Raw genomic sequence first — 23,936 nt, 5'->3', positions numbered from 1 at the left:
GTTTTCTCTTTCTTCTAGCCTCTTCCAGGACACTGATCCTTAATTACTTCTTTTACAACTTACATCCTTAATTGCTTCATCTGTACTGGTTAACTACAAATAACAGTAGATGCCTATAAACTTAAACTCATCATGTCGAAACTCCTCATGGATAGTTCCATTTTTAACAAGGATGTTAATGTCATTCTCTACGTCATAGGATCTTTAAGGTCTGTAATTATCCCTGACTTCCTTTTTCTCCAAGATCCAATACATTTCCAAGGCACAATGATCAGCCTTTCATATTGTCTTATGAACCATACTGTCCTTTCCATTTCTACTGTCACTAAGTTGAAGCCTTCATCACCATATCCCTGAAAAAGAACTTAATTCTCATTCTCTCATTCTCTCCTCTGTCTCTCTCTCTCTCCCTCCCTCCTTTCCCCCCATCCATCCTACCAACTACACAGCCAGTTTAACCTCCATGAAATGTTATTTTGTCTTCAGTACTTCACTACTCAATATCTTTAATGTCTAAAGAATAGGACCTAAGTTCCCTGGATTGGTATTTAATATCCTTTGTATTGTGGCTTATGCCTATACTGACAGAAGAGTAGGGACTCATTACATATTCCTCAAAGCTCCCCACTTCTGACCTTCCCTATTATTACCCAGGTCACCACAACCCTCCCCTTCCCACAGGCTTTCAACCTTAACGACATCCTCAACACCTTACTCATGATTACTCCACATAGCCAATCCATTACCAAGTCCTGCCATTTTTATCTTCACAAGATCTTTTGTACAGTTCTCTTATTTATACTCACAGAGCTGCTGTCCTGGTGCCAAGCCTCATCATCCTAGGCCCAGACTATCGCAATGACCCTCCAGTTTGTCTCCCTGCCTCAGATCTCTCCCCACTCTACTCCATCTTCCATTCAGCTGCTAATGTGACTTTTCTAAAGCACTGAGTGGACTGTGCCACAACCTCCTTCACTGAGTTCCAACTGTTCCCTGCTAAATTCATGACACAAACTTCTCTGCTTCTTGTGTAAAGCTCTTCATAGCCTGGCATCTTCTGCCTTTCTAGTCTTCCTACAATTTACTCCAATTGACACTCTCTACCAACTGGCCACACTAGCTCCTCCTTGCCCAATGCTACGTTCCCACCCTGCGCCTTTCCTGGAATGCTCTCCCTTCTCACCAGATCTCCCAGAATCCTCCTCTTCCTTCCAGATGCAGCTCAAGCACCTTCTTCTATGTGGAGTCCTTGTGGTCCCCTCAGCTGCTAATGTGCACCCTCCCAAATGCCCTTGTATTGACTCATTTATTCTGAACATAGTCACACATATGTGTATATATATATATATTTATACACACACACACACATATATATATATATAATGTTCCTTGAAAATAGAAACTGTTCCATTCTTCATATCTACTGCCTCAATTCTTTAGCACAGTGCTTAGCATAAAATAGTTCTCTGTTAAATGTAAGGTGATTGATTGGCTGATTACTAGTCTAAGAAGAAAAAAATTGACTTTCAATAAAATAGAGGGCTTTCAAGCATTTCTGAAGAAAAGACGAGAGCTGAGCAGAAATTCTGAAATTCCAACCCAGGAGTCAACTGTACCTGTCAGTGATTCAGTGTTGATGGACTGCTTACATTCTAATAGAGAGAGAAGAGGTAAGTATTGCCTGTGAATTACAGCATCTTTTATTGTCACACAGTGAAGAAGAAAAAGATGAATACAGAAATCGGTGCTGATTTTGTTCCATTTTGATAGTTTTAAGGGAGAAAAAAGGGAGGTGAAAATGAATACATTAGGAAAGGTAGGAGTAGGAAGGAGGAATAATTATTTCTCATAATTGGTATATATAAGAAGAGTAGATAGATGAGCATGTATCTATCTATATGTATATATAGGACTGAGTGGAAGGAGATGACATCGCATGAATACCATTTAACTGAACTCAACTAAGAGAAGCAGAACACGTACACAAAAAGAGATTAGTGTAGACACACATTAAACTTAGCAGGCAAGAACAGAGAGGAAGGAAATGGGGAGGGGCTTGGATGGCAAACAGAGAAATGGAGTCAGGTATAAAATAAATACAAGCAAAACAAATTTCTTTATCAGAAGACTAATCATAAATGGAAGAGGGAAAGCATCAGAACCACGCTGTAGGAGGAGAAGAGAGAGTGATGGAGTATGAGCACATCCCTTCTTTTTCACCAACTTCTTATTAAAAGGGTCTTGGAGAGAGGTAAGTCAAAGAAAAGAAAAAAAAAGTAAGAACATATGATGCAAGGAAATAACAAAATTGACGATGATAATTGTGAGCATAAATGGGATGAGTTCACCCACAACATGAGAGTAGACAGTAGGAAGGATTGGGAAGCAGAATCCAACACTATATTCTTTAAAAGAAACACACTTGGAACATAAAAAAAAAATCATATGAAGTTAAAATGAAAGGTTATAGAAGAATTTATTATATGTGATGGTGATCTCAAAAAACCATATGCATTGATAGAATTTTAGAAACATTAGTTACGATACATCTCCCACTAAATCAAATAGAAAGGAGAATGCATATTTCTCAGCACTTTGATGAAACACCCACACCAGTCATCATGCTCTCTTCAAACACAAATCAGCTCACGATGTGCCAGACAACCTATCCATCTTGTCCCAACATGAATACTCTCCCTGTCTTCTCTCTTCAGCTCCATTTTATTCAAATGATTTCATCGAAAAAAAATTACAATAGGCAACAGAGCAAAATGGAAAATGGGCTTTTTGTATGTAGCAAAAGCACATGACTGTGCAGGACTCCATCAAGCCTGAGGGAAAGGACCCAGTAGCCAGCTGGGGTCACTTCTGACCACCCAAAAGTCAGCCAAAGTACATACTGAGGCTGATGAACCATGAATTGCCCAACATGTGAGCAGGGTCAAATGCTCTGGGTTCTAGCCCCCAAGAAAAGGACAATTAGAGGAAAGTAAGTCAGAAAGTGAGTGATAAGGAAAATGGGGTGAGGGGAGACTGAAATTACATAAGATTCCGGAAGAAAACTTAAAACCTTGAACATAAATAAATCAACAGAAAAAAAAAAAAACAGTGATAGAAGAAATATGGCCTTTGGATCCAGTAAATGAATTCAGGTATTTATGAACAAACACGGGGAAAAAAAGGAAATGATCCAACACTTGATGAGACAGAGGCTCCTGTAGAAGTTGAAAAACAGGGAAAATGCCATGCTATTCCTGAGTCATTTAAAAGAGAAAAGAGAATTAAGATGGCAGAGTTTATGTCCTGAGCAAAACTAATGAGCAGTGTAGAAAACCTGGAATCTGAAATGGCAAATCTCACCATAGAAACACAAGAGAGAATGAAAGACTGGGAATGCAGATACACTGAAGTGAAAGAGAATCTAGAAGAAGAGAATAAAATTTGAAAAAAAAAAAAAAACAAGAATATTTTTAAAGAAATATACTCACTATGCAAGCAAAACATATGGCTCTCTAAGACAGGATATTCAGAGACAAACTAGGAATCGTAAGTCTCCCATAAGAATATAACAGGACAAAAACAAAACAAAGCAAAACAAAACAAAACAAATTAAAAAAAACATAATACCATAATGCAGGAAATTATAGAAAAGAGCTGCTCAGAACTTTTGAACATAGAAAATGAAAATCCAATCGAAAAATTTCATAGCTCACCTACCTCTAGAAAAAAATCCAAGAGTACAAACTCCAATATTTTTTAACATTGCAACACTACTCTGCACTCACTAGAAAAAGGAAGAGGGAATGAAATAATGTGTTTTCAAGTGCAATGGTGCTCAGGATACAGCTCAGGGTGACTTACCCTGCAAATCCTAGTCTAACCATACAGCTCAGATGGATATTCAATAACAAAGAAGACTTTGAATCGTTTTGAGAAAGACACCAAAGCTGGGGAGGCAGAGGAAAGACAGTGGAGCAGAGACACGCTCAGCCAAGCTCTCCTGAGCCCCCCCTTCAAGTAACCCTAAAATCACGCCTCACATTGAATTCTGGAGTGGCAGAGCCAACAAAAGGTCAGATGAAATGCTTTTCCAGTCCAAGACAACTTAGGAGGTTGGCAGGAAAGTTCTGTCTCATCAGGTGATGGAGGACACCAGGAATACCTCACAGGTCAACGCACAGGCCCCGTCTTAGGTGTATCTGCATTGGTAGTAGCGGCAGCATATGGAGCTGTTAGCCTGTGGACCACAGGTGTGGGGGCAGAGAAGTGGTGGGAAGGAGACTGGAGGGTAACCTTTGCTGCTGCTGGGTTCAGGACCTGGCTTCGTTACTGTACAGTCGTTTCAGCCGTGTCTGACACTTTGTGGCTCCATTCGGGGTTTTATTGGCAAAGACACTAGAGTGGTTTGCCATTTCAAAAAGTCTGGTCTCAGACACTTACTCAGTCACTTACCCCTATTTGCCATAGTTTCCTCATTTGCAAAATGTAAAACGAGCTGGAGAAGGAAATGGCAAACCATTACAATTCCTTTACCAAAAGTTCCTTTACCGTGTGTGCCAGCATTCTCCAGCAGCCAAAAAACGAGGTCACAAAGAGTCAGAAACAATAAATACACCAAAAGGAACTATAGACAGAAACCAATAATATTCACGAAGCATTAGCTTCAAACACCTTAGCATCCAAATACATAAAGGAGACATTACCTGAACTTCAAGAAGACACAGACAGTAGCAAAACAGTGACAGCAGACTTCAATATCCTTCTATCAGCTTGGAATAAGATGAACAAAAAGACAAAGAGGAAAATGTGGATTAACAAATTTCTGAAGAAACTAGAGTTAAAAGGTTTATTGTCTCTTCTAACTGGAACAACAAAAAATCCACATATTTCTCTTCATCACATGAAATTTTTATAAAAAACGGTCATATACTAGACAGAGAGAGAGATCTGAAACTAAACATAAAGATGCAAAAATAGTTAATATATCCTTGCATACTATAACAGAATAAAAATAGAGATTTGTTCAAGGTCCATAAACATAAGATACACAACCAAATGGAGACTTGACAATCAAATCCTAAATGAGTTAGTCAAAGGACAAATCATAGAAATAATGAAAAAATATGTAAAAGAAAATGATTATAATGAAACAATATTATTAAAATTTCTGGGATGCAGCTAAAATAGTCATCAGAGGGGAATCATATCCTTATAAGCATGTATTAACAAAATAGAAAAAAAAGAGAATTGAATATACATTTTAAAATTAGAAAATCAACAAATAAACAAACCTAAAGTAAGTTCAAAAGGGGAAATATCAAAAATTAGAGAGTGAATAGATAAACTGAAGGCAAAAAATAGAAATGATAAAACTAAAGCTGGTTCTTTGAAAAAACTAATAAAATTGATAAACTCTTAGCTAATCTGATTAAAAAGAAGAAAGCAAAAAATCAAATGCATAAAATAGCAAATAAGCAAGGTAAAATCACAGCAAAACTACAAGAAATAGAAGCCTCTACTTTCGGGAGCCAAGATGGCAAAGTAAGAAGTATGTCTATACTTTTCAGTTTTTTTAACACAAAAAACTCTTCTACTTTGTCAGAACTTTTTCTGCATCTGTTGAGATATTCATAGTTTTGGATGATTTGTTTTTAAATATGATTAATTATGTTGATTGCCTTTCTCATGCTGAACATCCTTGCAACCTTAATATAAACCCCACTGGATTGTAATGAGTGTTTTTCAGGATAAATCACTGTAGATGGATGAGATTTTGATTACAATTTTTGAGTCAATGTTCTCTAATGATATTAGTCTACAGTTTTCTTTCTGTGTTTTATCATTCCCTGGTTTAGATTTTAGGACTATATTTGTCTCAAAAGAAGGATTCTGGCAGGGTATGTCCTTTCTTGATTTTTGACAATAATTTGTGACTTATGAGTTCTAACTGTTCTTTAAAAGCTTGACCTCTGAAAGCCCAGAAAATATCACCCCAGGAAAAAATCTGGGACAGCTGAGCCAGGAGAAAGATGGGGGACAGCAGTCTTGTAGCCTAGGAAGTTTGGGGAATTAATGAGAAAGGCCCCTCTGACTCTGGGACAGGCAGAGCAGTCCAGGATGGGAGGCATCCCAGCAAGCCAGCAGCAAGCCCCACCTCCGCAAACCAAGGGGAGAATCTGAGCCCCAGGGTGGGGGAGCAGGCAAGCACCAACACCAGGATGCCAGAGTGCATCAGCACAGGCGGGGGAACTGGTAAACACCAGCTGGGGAAATCACCATGTGTGCCCGCGTTCTCCAGCGGCCAAATCTCCAGCAGCTTCAGCACGATTCCAGGCTGACAGACATCCTCCAGCAGTCAAACATTCCAGTGCTTTAAACAGGGCCAGACTTCCCACCCCAACCCGGAGAGCTCCAGTGGTGCTGACCCCAGCTCAGCACCAGGTAAAGCTAGACACCTACAGCCTCCACCTGCCAGCACCTGAGGCTGCAGCACACAAATCCAATGCACAGGTCCCAGGTTCCCAGCCCAAGAAGCTCAGGTTGCTTGCCCCTGTGCTTCAGCAGGACAGCTCAACTTTAACGCCAGGAAATAGGCAAACACCATGAGCAGAAAGCAGAAACAGACAATGACCACAGATTCTTATTATGGGAATAGGGAAGACTGAGGCACAAATTCAGAAGAGGACAACATCGTCAATATACCCACATCCAAAACCTCAAGAGGAAATATGAACTGGTCTCAAGACCAAAAAGCCTTCTTGGAAGAGATCAAGAAGGAATTCTGTCAAGTTTTTAAAGAACAGTTAGAACTCATAAGTCACAAATTATTGTCAAAAATCAAGAGAAGACATACCCTACCAGAATCCTTCTTTTGAGACAAATATAGTCCTAAAATCCAAACCAGGGAATGATAAAACACAGAAAGAAAACTGTAGGCCAATATCATTAGAGAACATTGACTCAAAAATTTTAAACAAAATCTCATCAGTCTATAGTGATACACTCATTACAATCAAATGGGGTTTATATTAAGGTTGCAAGGATGTTCAGCATGAGAAAGGCAATCAACATAATTAATCATATTTAAAAGCAAATCATCCAAAACTATGATTATCTCAACAGATGCAGAAAAAGTTCTGACAAAGTAGAAGAGTTTTTTATGTTAAAAAAACTGAAAAGTATAGACATAGAGGGACCTTGTTTAACATCATAAAAAGCATCTATCTAAAATCAAAAGCAAATATCATATGTAATGGGGATACACTAGAATCTTTTCCAATAAATACTAGAATGAAGCAGTGATGCCTACACTCCTCACTATTTTTTTATAGTTCAGGAAACGCTAGCAATGACAGTAAGAGAACAGAAAGGAATAAAAGAAGTTAAAGAAGAGATAAAACTATCCCTGTTTTCTGGAAATATGATGGTTTACTTAGAAAATCCTAGAGAATGAACAAAAATATTAATTGAGAAAATAGACTCATGAAAGTTGCAGGCTACAAAATAAATCTTCAAAAATCAACAGCATTTCTATTTAATAATAAAACACAAGAAACAATAGTAGAAAGGAACATCCCACTCCAAATAACTACAACATGAATAAAATATCGGGGACCAGCCTCCAAAAGGACACAAAAGACTTGTATAAATTCAACCAAAAATTGCTCCTTTAAAGAAATAAAGAACAACTTTAACAGCTGGAGGCATGTTCAGTGCTCCTTGCTAGGTTGTGCCAACAGAATTAAAATGACATTACTGCCAAAATTAATTTACACATTTAATATACACTAATCAAATTACCAAATGGATACTTTATAGAACTTGATTAAATAATAATGGAATTCACTCAGAAGAACAAAAGATCGAGAATAACAAGGGAAATTATGAAAAGAAGTAAGACTGAAAGAGAAATAGCACTTCAAGATTTCAAACTATATTATAAAGAAGCAGTCATCAAAACCATCTGGTATTGGTTAAAGAACAGAGATGGAGATCAATGGAACAGATTAGACAAAGGAGATTCAATAGAACCCAAAAACTCAGTGTTTGATAAAGTTAGGAGAAACATAAATTACTTTTAGGGAAAAACTCCTTATTTGATTAAAAAAATGGGAAAATTGGAAAATAGTTTGGCAGAAATTGGTCTTAGACCAACACCTTAAACCATACTCCACAATATGTCTACATGGATATACCACTCTAATACACCACTTTAATATTAAAGATCATACAAGAAAAGAAATGAGAAGAGACGTAGCTCATAAACCTCTCACAAAACTGTATTCTTAACTAAACAAGATACAGAGGCAATCACAACAGATAAAATAGGTAACTGATTATCTGAAACTGAAGAGCTTCTTCACACACAACATTAACGTACCTAAGATTAGAAGGGAAGTGTCTGTGGTTTGATATCCAAGATGCTTGTTTAAACACATACATGCCTATCTATATCTAGACATATATGCGCATGTGTAAACATGTGTGTGTGTGTGTGTGTGTGTACCTCTATCGTTGTTAGCCCTCTGTACCTGAAGAAGATTAAGATGACATCATGATGCTGGTGTCAACACTCCGCGTATTCGACCGCAGCTGAGAAGGCCGACACGAGCTGGGCAGTCTCCACCACTGCTAGGTCACCAAGAGTCCGTTGGAACATTTGGGATGGAAACGTTTCTAGATCTGCACATCTCGCGTTTCTCTTGAGCTGCTGTGACTCTGCTTCGCTCCTCAAGCACAGCACCATCTTTGATGTGGGCATGCTCGACTGGGCCGTCCTGGGCCAGAGTCTCCCATGTCTCACAACCAATACCAAAGCTCTTCAGAGAGACCTTGACTGTGTCCTCGTACTGCTTCTTCGGACTTCTGTGTGAGTGCTTGGCTTGTGTAAGTTGTCCACAAAACAGTCTTCTAGGTAAATGTGCCGTTGGCATTCAGACAACGGGGCCAGCCCAGCTCTGTCGGTACTCTGTCGGCAGAGTTTGAATGCCTGGCGGTTCAGCTCAGTGGCCAGTGCTTTATCTTGCTAGGTAATCTTCGGAATCCTCCTAAGATGATTCAAATGGAAGAGATTTTATTTTCTGGCATGGTAGAAATAGATAGACTGTCCGAGTTTCACAGGCATACAACAATGAGGCCAGCACAATGGCTCTGCAGGCCTTCAGCTTGGTAGTCAGTCTAACACCTCTTCTCTCCCACACTTTCTTTCAGAGACTCTCAAACATTGAGCGAGCTCAGGGAAAGCATGCATCAATCTCATTATCTATGTGGACATTCCTGGAAAGTATTCTGCCAAGGTAAGTGGCACCATTTCAATCAAAACTTCTCCATTTGCTGTAACCAATGGTTCCACATACAGATGGTGTGCTGCTGACTGGTGGAGGACCTATGTTTTCTTGGTGTTAATTATCAGGTCAAAATTAGCATGCATACACATACAAATACACACATATACACAATACACACATATGCATATATCTATACATATGTGTATGTGAAGAGAGAGAATACCAAATATAGTTATTTAAGTCATTCTTTTTTTCTTTAAAGAAGCAATTCTTAATTAAATCTATAAAAGTCTTTTTGTGCTTTTGGAAGGTGATTTCCAGATGTTTTATGCATTTTGCAGTTAATTGGAGCAGGATTTAATCATATATATATGGAAAATGCAAGTCAAATCACACTGGACTTTATTTCCCATCCTGCAAATTCGCAAAATTGATAAAAAGAAAATATCAACGGCCAATTCTGGGGAGATGCCTAAAGACAGGCACACCAATACATTGTTGATGAAGCTGTGAAATGGTTCAACCACTTTGCAAAGCAATTTCAAAATATGCAAATTAGGTGACTAAAATGTCCATATCCTATAAACTAAAGACTCCATTACTGGGCTTATACCCCAAGAGAGCCATCAATAAGAAAAAAGTCCCCACGTTCTCCAAAATATTTAGAGCAGTACTTTTTGTGACAGCTAAGAACTGGAAGCAAAGACATGCCCATAAATTGTGGAATGACTAAACAAATTGTGATACTTGAATGTAATGTAATGTTACTGTGATGTGAGAAATAATGTGTGTGATGTATGCAGAGAAACATGGAAAGATCTATATTAATTGATGCAGAGCAAAGTAAGAAAGGCCAAGCAAACAATATACAAAGGGCCTACAACAATTCCATTAATTTTTCTTAAATAAGATTTTATTTTTTCCCAGTTACATGAAAAATAATTTTTAACATTTTTTAAGTTTTGAGTTCCAATTCCAACCCTCCTTCCTTCCCTTCTCCCCTCCCTGGTAAGCAATCTGATATAGGGTATACATGTGTAATCATGTAAAACATTTCCATATTAGTCATTTTGTGTTAGAAGACAAAGAAAAAAGGAAAGAAGGAAGGAAGGAAGGAAGGAAGGAAGGAAGGAAGGAAGGAAGGAAGGAAGGAAGGAAGGAAGGAAGGAAGGAAGGAAAGAAGGAAGGAAAGAAAGAAAGAAAGAAGGAAAGCAGTATAGTAAAATCCGTATTCAGACAACAACAATTCTTTCTCTGGAGGCAGATAGCATTTTTCATCGTGAGTCCTTTGGGACTGTCTTGGTTCACGTATTCTGAGTATAGTTAAGTCATTCACAGTTCTTCATCATAAAATTTTGCTGTTAAAGTATAAAACGTTCTCCTCATTCTGCTTTTCACTTTGTATCAGTTCACATAAACGTCTTTCCAGGTTTTTCTGAAATTATCCTGCTTGTAATTTCTTACAGAATACTAATATTCCATTACAATCACATACCACAACTTGTTCAGTCATTCTTCAATTGATAGACATCCCTCAAGTTCCAATTCTTTGCCACCACAAAAAGAGCTGCTATAAGTACTTTTGTACAAATAGATTTTTCCCCTTTCTTTTAATCTCTCCAGTATAAAGACCTAGCAGTGGTATTGCTAGATCAAAGGGCAGTTCCAAATTGTTCTCCAGAATGACTGGATCAATTTACAACTCCACCAACAGTGCATTAGTGTCCCAGTTTTCCCATATCCCCTTCAATATTTAAAATTTTCCTTTTTTTTCATATTAGTCAATCTGATAGGTATGAGGTGGTACCTTAAAGTTGTTGTGATCTGCATTTCTGTAATCAATAATGATTATTACAAATTAATTAAAATATTAATTGCTCATGGGTAGACTGAGCCAATATAATACAATGACAATTATCCCTAAATTAATCCACTTATTCAGTGTCATACTAACCAAAATACCAAAAAATCATTCTATAAAGCTAGAAAAAATAATAACAAAATTCATCTGAAAGAAGAAAAGTCAAGAATATCAAGGGAATCAATGGAAAAAAAAATGTAAAGAAAAATAGCTTAGCTATACCAGAACTCAAACTGTATTATAAAGTAGTAATTATCAAAACAAGCTGGTACTAGCTAAGACATAAAGTGATGGATCAGTGGAATAGATTAGGTGCACAATAAAATGTAGTAAATGATCATAGTAATCTAGTGTTTGACAAATCCAAAGAACCAAGCTTTTGGGAGAAAAACTCATTATTTGACAAAAATGTAGGGAAAACTGGAAAACAACACATTAGAAACTAGGTATAGACTAACATCTCACACCACATACCAAGATAAGGTCAAAATGGGTATGTGATAGACACAGAAAAGCTGATGTCATAAATCAGAAATTAACATCATCTCTGTTGCATTATATTTTTATTTATTTTGTCAAACATCATCCAACTATATTTTAATATGGTTTGGACACACTCAGGAGTTTTGAGGCTACTTACAGAAGTGAGTTGGACACTTCTGTCTTAGACTGTCTTATTTGACACTGGTTAAAAGCCAGAACAACTGACTAACTAAACAAAATACGTACACAAAATTCAGAAGGAAATAAACATAATTAGATCATCTCACAAAAAGAATAAAAGAGACATCTACTTGGGTATAGATTTTTTTTAATTGTTGGTTAAATTGGAAAAGTCTGGCAGAAATTTGGTTTCCACTTACATCTCACACCACATACCATACATGATCTAAATATAAGTCAGGTATTAAACATATTAGAAGAGACTGAGAACGAGACATCTTTTAAAACTCTGGAAATGTGAAGAAATCTTGACTAAATAAGGTATAGAGAAATTCACAAGACATAAAATGCCCCATTTTAATTATATTAAATTTTTAAAAATCACAAATAAAATCAATGATGTTAAAATTTGATATGACCTATGAACTTAAAAAAAAAAGGCTTTAGGCTCAGATTCTTAAAATCTAGCCACTGCTTAGTTTCTTACAATCTAACCAATAGCTCACTAACACTCAGACTCCTTAAGAGTCTGCCCAGTATGACAGATGTTCTAATAAACCTTGTCTTTGGCTGGAAAAAAAAAAAGTCTTTAAAGCACACTTCTCTATAAAGACGTGTTATCCACAATATATAGGAAATTTACTAAAATAAAAAAAAATCCTAGTAGATAAATGGTCAAAGATCAAAAGGCAGTTCTGAAAAGAACATCAAGTTATGAACTATATGAAAAACGTTGCAAATCATTAATAAATTAGATGCAAATTAAAATAACTCAGCACTCTGCAATTTGGAAAAGATAATAAAAAAGGGAAATGGCAATCTTGGGATATATGAGGGTACGCACAACATAACTGACCCATCTTGGTAGAGCTGTGAATTGATTTAACAAACTTCAAACACAATTTGGAACTAAAAGTGAAAAGTTACTAGTGCTTGTATGTCCTTGGATACAGTAAAACCACTCCTAGGTCTCATACTCCAAAGAGATCAAAGGAAGTGAGAAAATATCTTTATACACAAAAATACTCCTAGCAGGATTTGTGTTGAAGCAACCAAAAAAAAAAAAAGGCACCTAAGGGAGTTCCCATCAATTAGGGAATATCTGAAGAAATCCTGGTTTATAGATGTAAAAGAACAATAGAATGCCACAAGAAATCAAGGAATGCAGTTTGTCCTCAAGCATTCAGAAAGCACTTACTCAGGCCATGTGCTAAGGACACAAAGAAAGGAAAACCTTGTCTGTAACCTCAAGGGTTCAAATTCTAACAGGGGAGGCAGTATGTAAATGATGATCCATGCTGGATATATCAGTCAGTAAACATTTATCAGGAGCCTACTATCCCGGCCATGCAAATAAAGGCAAAAGACAGGCCCTGCCCTCAAGGAGCTCACACTCAGATGGAAGAAAACACAAAAGAAGGAGTTGAAAAGGCGATAGTTGGAGAAAGAAGATACCTGAGGGAAGGGATGAGCAGATGGAGGAGTCCAGAGCAGTGGGGTGGAGTTGGAGGTGAGGAGATTGCTGACCTGGGGGCCCTCCTGCAAAGGGGGTTCTTAGAGAAGCACCCCACCTTCTAATCAGGGAGCCCCAGGGGCATAAGTTGCAGAGGAGGTATATACAGTATGAATGAAAGTTAAGTTCAGACTGAGAAATCCCTCGTGCAGAAGGTGGGCCTTGATAATGCAAAGCAAGTATGTAGAACCAGCATAGCGAGCTCCACACTGCTTACAACAGCTGAGACTTTGAAAGACTCCAGAACTCTCCTCACTACAAGGACCAAGCGAGACTCTAGGTGACCGAGGAGGATGGATGCTTCCCACCTTTGGCGAGACACGTCTTGAGATCTCAAATGAGATGGCATAGTGGTCATTTTTTTTTTTTTTTGCTTTACTCTGCTTTTTCTTTTTCCCAAAAATAATGATATTGATAAATTGTGGTTTTGTATAAATTAAATTCCCCTGTCCGCATCCCCCTCCCAGAGGGCCGGTCTTTATGTCCAGAAATATAGATTTGTAGATATTTATATGTGTATGTGCATATACAGGGATATAAATGTTAACAGAAGATATAGATAAGGGGATGGAGAGAGAGAAAGAGGGACGTGGAGGGAGCCGCAGAGATAGAGATAGATATAGTAATGGTTACATAGATACAAATATGGATATGGTTTGAGATAGAACTGTGGATATAGCTACAGGTATGTGGATATACATGCATATATGCATACACGTGTGTGCGCGTGTGTGTGCGTGTGTGTGTGTGTGTGTGGTTTTGGATGCTGTTGCTTGGTCATTTCACTCGCGTCCATCTCTTCATGACCCCTTGGCAGGGGAGGTTTCTTTGTAGAGATACTGCAGTGATTTGTCATTTGCTTCTCCAGCTCTTTTTACAGATGAGGAAACTGAAGCAAACAGGGTGAAGTGAGTTCCTCAGAGTCACACAGCTAATACGTGTCTGAGGCCGGATTTGAACTGAAATCTTCCTGACCACAGGCCTGGTATTCTATCCATCACACCACCTAACTGCCATATTTATAGATACAGATGTGGAACATGGATATGTTTAGAAACATAAGGGTAGGGGCACAGATATAGATTATGTATTGATATATAGCTATCAATATTAATCTGTCCCTTCAACAATCCTCTTACCCAGTTGAGTAAATTTTAAAAAGGAGAAGGAAGAGAGGAAGGAAAAGGAGGAGAAAGAAAAGATAAATAAGAGGAAGAGGAAAAAGAAGGAGGAGGAGGAGCAGGAGAAATGGAAAATAAAGTCCTCAATATATCGATGCATAGTCTGATAAAAGAAATCCCCATGCTAGTAACAGGACTCTGCTTATTATCAGGTAGGACTTTTTTTTTTAATCTTTTATATTAATTGTGATGTCAAAAAAGATAAAAGAGAAGACAAGAGCATTACTTTTTAAGATAATGAACTTTTTCCATACTAAAATAACAAGCCACTCTTGATAGAGATTTAATATGTAAGCCCTTTCTATCTTGTATATATGAAAACACCTGTAATTTTTTGTCAAATTAACAATAATAATGATGATACAAGCTACCTAAGGACACGCCAGGGATGCTTTGTTTGTGAATTTCTCTCTCTCGGGCCCCCAGCACTAGGCCTTTCACCCAGGGGTCCAACAAAGTCTCGTTAAATAGAATTAAATGGAATTAATCCCATCCTTTTCTCCTCCTCTGTTCTCACTGGTCTGAAGCTATGTTCTTTTAGGTCCAACTAGATTTCTTTGGGCCAGAAACTTTGAATAACTTTCATAGTTTCTATAAAACTATTAATAACTTTCTCAATAAATTATGATTCCTTGTATGATTTATTAAAATATCTTTAGAGTATACATAATTTCAGTATATCATTCAAAACTGAAGTCACTGTGATCTAACTGCTTCATTTATATATGGCAGCCAAAACCAGATGCTCACCTTTATCACCTTTGGAGTGATATCACAGAAAAGCCGTTTGTTAAGCGCTTTGAATCTTTCCGGAAGCATAAAATTCTCAATTACTTCTTCATCAGAAATCACATACCGGTCCAGGATCTTGAGTGACCATATACTATTGACCATCACGCGTCTATAACCTTTTTTTAGGCTCACTGGACAGTCATACAGAGTGAGGGCAATGAGGTTTGGGCAGGCGGATAGCGAACACATATTCTTTAGTTTTACAAATGAATTATCGTGAAGATAGAGAAGTTTTAATTTCTTCATTTCACCCCAAAATTTCTTATCCGGCACAATTCTTATCTGAAATAAAATTGAAATACAAAACTTGAAATTAATTTAATAACATCTTTCCTTTAAAATGCGTAAGAACAGTAATGCAGTGGCTTACAAAGTATTCATACTAGACTAGCCTATGTACATAGTTCAATAAAACCATGTTAATGAGAGCTTAGATAAACTGGATTATTTTATTTTAGAGGGTGCAAAGCAACTTGAGCCTATTCAAGACCACTTAAGGAAACCCAAAGACTAAAAAGGAGAAAAAATACAACTTTAGAAATTTTTCAGAAAGAATTTGTGTAAATTATAATCATTGAGAATATGCAAAGTTTGATCATTTCTGCCTATTAAAAGACTTTTGAATAGAATATTAGTACCAATTAAAAAGTGAGAAAATGGAGAAAAAATCAACAAACTTATCTCACCCTTTTTTTAACAGAGAATTTGAAAACAGAAATTTCATACACACACACGCGCGCGCGCGCACATGCGCGCAGGTTTAGATGGGGAAACAGAGGCACTACTAAATGTATTGAAAAACCATACTTCATTTCTTCATTAGAAATCCCCTTTCCAGCTCACATTTTTAGGGATCACACATAATCAAGAAGCATCTTACTGAGCGGCTACTCTGTGCCAAGCACCATGTTAGGTGCTGGGCCTACAAAGGCAGAAAGGAGGCAATCCCTGCCCTCCGGGAGCTTACCATCAAACCTGAGGGCAACCAGCTAAGGCCACAGTCTTGGAACATAGCACAGCATCTATATTGACCCTGATGTCAAAAGGCTGAATAGGGAGAGGGCATTGATAGAGTTTCTTTTATCAAGTGCTAAAATTTACAGATGATACACCTGTGAAATCCTAACTTTTTAAAGGCAAAAACTATTTTTCTAAATAAATGGTCCAGTTGTTTGTTTTTTTTTCTTTCAATTGTTCCTGGAAGAGCATCCCATGAGCTAAAATACCTGCTTCTCTGAATGTTTTAGCAAAGTAACAACAACATGGAAGAGAGTCTGTGGTCCTTCCGTAAAAAGAGAATCTTGGAAAACTGAATCTCATTCCAAATATCAAATTAAGTAGATGGAGGCTAATTATCCCAAATGGACACACGGTAAGCAGTTATTTTTTTATATTATGTTTCGGTTACATAGAGAAAGAAAGTTATAGCAATGGCAGGCTTGAAGGCGATGTGAGAAAATTCAGAAGGCAATCTGACAAATGATATCGTACCTTTAAAACACAAAGGTATTGGGATGTACCATAGAGCCTCAGAGCAAAAAGGACAGAGGATGACCAGTGATCCAGAGCTCTGTGGAAGAGCTCTGGGGAATTGGGCTACAGTTCAGATCAGCATCCGGCTAGTGGACGCAGAGCCAAGGTGGGTGCTCGACCTCCATTCCACAGCATCCTGGGCTGAGAAGTGGAAGGGACCTCAGAGGCCACAGAGGTCAACTAAGTCACCCACCTCACTGGTAATGGGAGCCTCACATTCCCAAGCCAGCGCCCTTTTCATGGCATCCACTGCCTCCAAGGTAAGTACTTTGTGTAATCTACAAACGCCTGATGGGGCAGGTGTGGGAGGGACGCCCCAGGCCAGAGGACCTGGCTTTAAGACCTGCTTCTCACACATAGTGGCTGCATGACCCTGGAAGAGTGCCTGAAACTCTCAGTTTTCTGGGCAGCTTGTAGGAATATAGGTTGTAGAAAAAAGGGTCAACCTGAACTGGTAGGAGTTTTCTCATCCGGAAGTTCCACACTTCAATGAAATCACAGGCCCAGTCCCTATTCCTGTGAAAAATTAGGACAGGACAGGCTAGGACAGGTGAGGGGGGAGGGCAGGGGAGAGGCTTCAAACTTCTAAACAAACTTTTCATCCTACTTTTAAGTACAGAATTAAGGATTCAAAATTAAGTTACTACATACATTGTTCATCTAAAGATGAAATAATTAAAATGGTAATGGCCTAGAGTGACTTACATTTTAAAACAATTAATGTAAGGAATATTGAGCCATTAAACATACTGACATAGAAATTCTACTGAGCTAATAAGTGTTTACAAATATCCGCCTGAATTCGAGTTACCTGGTTGGAATGGAGATCCAATTTAATTAATTCTGTACATATCTGAAGTGGAGACATGTCTACAATAAAATTCTTGGACAAGATGCATATCCTGAGGGATCTGGAGCACTGGGAGGCCTCCAGGGCACATAAGTGTGATCGGTGGAGATACAGAAAAACGGAATCATTCTTGTCACTTAATTCATTTTCGCTGTTTTCTTCCCGTTCTTGGGACTTACCACTTCTTTCTAACTCTTCCATGGAACATCTGGGGGTGGGGGAGACAAGGACAAGTGCTTAGAGTTGATCTTTTTCCCCAACTTTCAAAAGGAAATACACTTACAAAATTTAACATTTTGCTTCTAAATAAATATGGCACAGCATTGGTTCTGCATGAATAATAATAATAATGATATACACAGTTAAAAGGGAAAGAATTAGGTTATAGTTAAGTAGACAGAAGGCATTTCATTACATAAAAGTAGCAGAGTAAAAAACATACTGACTTAAATTACCCAAAACCTAATATAATTAAATAAAAAAAAATTTCTGTCTTACCAATTAAATGAAATCAACTCGAGGACAGAAAAGGGAAACTCCATGTAATTAGAAAACAAGTTTAAGAATATTGGATTGAAATGAAACTGCTGGGAAATTTTAGGTCATACCTAGACAAGAAAACTATGAGGAAGGGAGGACTCCCCAGTAGCGTGAGCACCGCAGGGGTTCAGATGATCCCTCCTAGATGTGTCCAAGATGTGCCAGCACCACATGACTGAACACAAAAGCAGAGGCACTGGTCGATAATTTTTTCAATAAACTTATTCATTTACTGTTCACATTCTTCTTTAAAATTCTGAATTCTAAATTCTCTCCCTCTCTCCTATCCCTCCCTCACCCACTGTGAAGGTAAGCAAATGATACCAATGATACATGTGAAATCATGCGAAACATTTCCATCACAGCCATATCACAAAAAAGAAAATAAAAAGAAAGCAAGATCACTCGACTTCAACCTGCACTCAGTGTTGGTCAGTTCTCTGTCTGGAGGAGGCCTTTGGAATTGTCTCAGATCACTGCACTGATCAGAACAGCTGAGCCTTCCACAGCTGCTCATGGCGACGACATGGCTGTCACTGTGTGCCAGGGTCTCCTAGATCTTCTCCTTTATTTCCATCCGTTCACACAGGTCCCGCCATGTTTGTCTGAAACCACCAGGCCCTGTCACTTCTTACTGCCCAAAGTACTTCATCATAATCATATGCCACAACAGGCTTAGGAAACATCCCTTCAATTTCTAATTCTTTGTAACCACAAAAAGGGCTGCTCTAAATATTTTACTACATAGAGATCCTTTTCATTCTTCTCTGATATCTTTGGGATACAGACCTAGTAGTGGTATTGATGGGTCAAAGGGGACACAGTTTTATAGACATTGAGTTCCAAATTGGTCTCCAGAATGGTGGGACAAGTTCACAACTCCACCAACAATGCATTAGTGTACTATTTTCCTTCATCCCTTCTGGCATTTGTCATTTCTGGGAGGTGAGAAGTGTACCTCAGGGTTGTTTTAATTTGCATTTCTCTAATCAATAGTAATTTAGAGCATTTTTCTTCATATGACGATAGATAGCTTTGATTTCTTCCTCTGAAAACTGTTTGTCCATGTTCTTTGACCTTTTATCAATTGGAGAATGGTACTTATTTTTTATAAATTTGACTCAGTCCCTTATAAATTTGAGAAATGAGGCCTTATCAGAGAAACGACTTAAAAACTGACCCACACTCATGCCCTCTGTGTATGTAAACTCCTTCTAACTGCCCTAACAATAATGTTCTTATCATCTCCCCACATAAGTAGGAAATTTAAAAAAAGATCAAAGCATGAACATCGACAAAGAGAAGACACAACTGTTCCAATTTGCTGACAACTTGATGCTTTAACTAGAAAACTTCAGAGAATCAGTACAGAGAGTAACAGACACAAAAGCTTTAGCAAAGTAGGATGCAAAATACTTTGAAAAAAAATCAGCAGCATTTCTATATAGTTATAACAACATGCAGGAGGAAGTAATAGGAGGGGAGATCCCATTTAAATAACTTCAAAATATATAAAATATCTGGGAGTTAATCTACTGAGACTCTCACAGATTTATATGAATACAATTGCAAAGCAAACTGCACTGTGTCTCCTCTTGGCCAGTGTTCCTGCCTTTGTCTTTGTTTTTTCTTCTGCCTTGGGGTTATCTCTAGCATTTCTAGAATTACATGTAAGAACAGAGGGGAGAGGGGGATATTCTTGCTTTATTCTTGTATTCATTGAGAAAGCCTGGGTAAGTGTTTTTTCCCACTGCAAATGTATAAATAAATATATTTTTTATGTCAACATTTTATAGGCACGTTTTTGTTTTTTTGTTCTTTGTTTTTTTAGCATTAGTTACTATTGTACGCTGTCATAGGCTTTTCGTACATTAACCAAATTGGTCTTGGTGTGTTTTTAATATAATTGCCTATTATGTAAGTTGTCTCTGTGTATCTTATCTTCAAGGCTGGTTACTTTGGCTTATATAAAATTCATCTATTCTTTAAACAGTAGTGACTTTTGTTTCTCTTTCACCAATTTTTTCTCCACTCCAGAATTTTTATTTCCAATCTATTTGTTTCCCCATTAGAGCACCTATTTTCTTTGCAGAAATTCTTTATCCTTTCTTCAATTCTTCCTGCTTTGTAGTAGGTGTGTGTGTGTGTGTGTGTGTGTGTGCGTCTGTGTGTCTGTGTGTGTCTGTGTGTGATAATTTTGTATTGGGAGCTGATTTCTGACAGTCATTCATTTCCTTTAAATGGTTTATTTTTCTTTTGGAACTATTCTGGATTTTCCTGCTATTATTCTATGATCTCTGGGGGTTCCAGAGATTTCTCTTTTTCATTGTGTAATTATGCTTAATTTTCCATTAGAGTGTAAAGCTTGATCACTCTATTTTGGACTTTAACGTTTCATTCTTTCTTTTTTTTTCGGTTTTCGTGATCCTCTCTGGTGGTTTACCTCCTGGTGAGCTAGTTTGTGCTGCTTTTTTTTGTCTTGAATGTTTATTCTTTCACAATATCTCTCGTATCCCAAAGACCTTTCCTTAAGGTTTCCTCCTCAGTTTGTGGCGTCTTTTTCTCAGTGCCTTGTGCAGATAATCCCCAAGGCCCATCAGTAGGATGCTGAAAGCCTCCTGGTCCACAGAGCTGGCCCCAGCTAGGTTATCATTTACCTTTTCCTTTGGGCACTGATGGTCTCTTTCCCTCCGGCTGCCTCTGGGCAGCGGGCAGCTCCTGTCTTCCCTCTGCATGGAATCAGTTACCGGGCTGGTTCATTCCGCCTCTCCACGGCTCTCACATCCAAGCCTCTTCTCTACCGATCATTCAACCAAGTTCGTCCAAGCTCTCTTCACCTCTCACCTGTGGTACTGCAGTGGCTTCTTAACTGGTCTCCCTGCGTCCCATTTCTTCCTTCCTCCCCAATGGCTTCAAAATCGGTCGTCCTTCAGCACAAGTCTGTCCCTCTTCTCTTTGGCATGGAAGGCTCCAGCCCATCACTCTGGCCCGATGGGTCAGGATTCTCCTTCATGCCCTTCACATTCCAATCTAACGGGCCTATCCGCCTTTTTCTGGACACAAAACCCCCCATTCCACCCCTCCACCTTGACACTTTTACAAAGGCTTCTCCCCATGCAGAGAATGTTCTCCCTTCTCCCTCCTGTTCAGCAACCACAGCTCTCCTCAAGCCTGCTCTCAAGGTTCATGCCAGCAAGAGGCCTTTTCTGATTCACCAATTCCCAACAGTCTGTATTTATTTTTTGAATAGCTTGTATTTACTTACAGAATATAAGGACTTTATGGTCAGAACTTCTGGATTTGTTTCTGCAAGACCTTGTACACAGTCCTGGTATCCAGAGTCAGGACGAGCCGAGCTCAAATCCAGCTTCAGGTACTTGCTAGCTGGAAAATCACTCACCTGTAAAGTGGAGATAAAACGAGCACCTGCCTCCAAAGGCTGCTGCGATGCCGACAAGTGACAACATCATTGGGCGTTCCGTACACTGGACGCTGAACCCTACAAATGCTAGGTGTCGTGACCACATTGGCTGTTCAGTCGTGACTGATTCTTCATGACGTCGTGCACCACAGTGAGCCAATACTGTCCGCGGGGTTTTCTTGGCAAAGACACTGGAGTGGTTTGCCATTTCCTTCTCCAGTGGATTAAGGCAAACAGAGTTTGAGTGACTTGCCCAGGATCACCCAGCTAGTAACTGTTTGAGGCTGGATTTGAACCCAGGTCTTCCTGACTCGAGACCCAGCACTAGATCCACTGAGCCATCGAGCTGCCCCTTTATTATCATACAGTAGATGCTTAATAAATGCTCGCTGGTTTGGGGAATGGGGGTGTACTTTACTTTGTCACACCGCAGCCGAATCCCATTCCATTTTGTGCCTGATAGCGCGAACACTTGTTCGCCAGGGACAGAGATGCCAAACACCGCGGGCTTTGAAGATCACAAACAGCTGGATTTGGGCACTCCCGTGCCTGCTAAATGCGGATGTGTAAATGGCCAAGCTCCAAAGGAGATTGGGCAGAAGCACGACGGCCTTTCACAGACAGCACGAGGGCTGCAGTCACACCGCTGCCAGGAAGTCTCCCTTAATGCAACGTGTCCACAAGGACACACTGTGTCACTCTGACGTCATCTTGCACTTTTAACCACTGTGAAAACCAGGCCCGTGCGCAAGACGACGCTGCCCCTTGGGAGAATGTCAGCCTGGCTCCAAGAAGGAGTCCAGGACTCTGAAACGAATGAAGACGACGAGAACGATGGAAGAGCACAAATCCTCTGCGTGCACATTTAATTTAATTTGCTTCCCAGTGACAGAAGATGAAACATTTACTGAAGAAATTGCTTTGATGGCAATAGTAGGAAGACATGGCAGGCGTTCCCCGGGCCTCTTCAACAGGAGGAATGCTAACAAACGATCATCTAAAAATATAAATTTATTCATATAAATACTATTCTTCAAGGTTGATGTGCATTTAATTCAATTTACAAGTCAGACTTGTGGACTCTGACATCTAGAATTCAAAATATCACATCAGTCACTGAGGCTCTATACAGCAATCTCTGTCTCCTCTCCCCTCTGCCCCCCAAAAGGCCAACAGTAACCTCAGGGATCGCATGAAAAAAGGGGAAATCTCACAGACATTTAATTATAAAAGATAGCAGGGCGCATAGAAATATATTTTACACACATGTGAAATGATTCATATTTAGCATTATTGGCAACACAAGTAAAAAACATTTGTTAACTGTTTCCTTAAGTACAGAGCATGTTTCTCAATGCGAGGGAAGATAATGACAGTTATATATTTAATGAATCCCCTGTACAACCTAACGGAGAGGTAAGAAATACACCCAGGTGACTGCAGTACAAAATAACATCCTCAGAAGCATCAGATGCAGAGCAGTCAGCACAACGCCTGCGATGTAGTAGGTGCTCAATAATGTTTTACTGACTGACCGAAAAAGTAGTTGGAACTAGCCCTGCGATTTCATTGGCAGAGGAGAGCCCTGTCTTGACATCAGAGGTCCTTTTTAGTCCTAGAGACGTTAATAGGCACTGCCGGTAAGCATCAGAGGCAGATCTCAAACCCAGGGCCTCCTGGATCTGAGCCTGGGCTCCCTCTCATGACAGCATTCCATCTGGTGAGACAGCTGCTTCACTGTGGTCACCGATATTCTGGAAACAGAAGATGCCCCAATTTGACAAAACAAATAAATATCTCATACTGAGATCAGGCGAAAGGCTACTAGGAGGGTACAATTATTCTTTGAGTTTCTTAGTCAGAGAAGTAAAAATAGAAAATGATAAAATTTTAAAGTTAATATAAATAACTCCTAAATGATTTGAAATATTAGCTTTTCTAGACATATCCTGACTGCTTTCAGACAAATGATCTTTACAGAATCACTAAATTAAATTACATTCTATGTGGATAACACTATTAAAGTTAGACCCATAAATACAGACTTCACTCTCAGTCTGTATTCAAATGGTTCATAACTACAGGAAGGAAATTTATGTTTGAGATGTCACTACAATTCATTTTTCATCAGTTCCTCTCTTTTTGGAAAAATTTACTCTGTAAATTAGCAAAGTTTTATTGAAATATCTGTGTTCAGAGACTTGTGTAAAAGATACAATTATTTTCACTTCAATTTTTATTCAAACACGTGGACCGTAAAAACCACAAAACAGTGTCAAATACAAATTAATTCAA

General features: G+C 38.6%; 1 protein-coding gene across 1 annotated transcript in view; it reads right to left on the bottom strand.

The window, feature by feature from the left end:
- LRRIQ3 (leucine rich repeats and IQ motif containing 3) overlaps positions 1-17,881 on the bottom strand; it is a 125,808-nt gene extending 107,927 nt beyond the window's left edge. Inside the window, exons 1-2 of the mRNA XM_027874005.1 lie at positions 17,642-17,881; positions 15,256-15,579 (exon numbers count right to left, since the gene is read on the bottom strand). Of these exons, the coding sequence (XP_027729806.1) occupies positions 15,256-15,579; positions 17,642-17,881 (564 nt within the window). The remainder of the gene's footprint in view (positions 1-15,255; positions 15,580-17,641) is intronic.
- Positions 17,882-23,936: the final 6,055 nt, after the last annotated feature.

This window comes from Vombatus ursinus, unplaced genomic scaffold, assembly GCF_900497805.2.
Source record: "Vombatus ursinus unplaced genomic scaffold, bare-nosed wombat genome assembly UNPS02014804.1, whole genome shotgun sequence".
Classification (NCBI taxonomy): domain Eukaryota; kingdom Metazoa; phylum Chordata; class Mammalia; order Diprotodontia; family Vombatidae; genus Vombatus; species Vombatus ursinus.
This window is presented reverse-complemented; position numbering and strand designations above follow the sequence as displayed.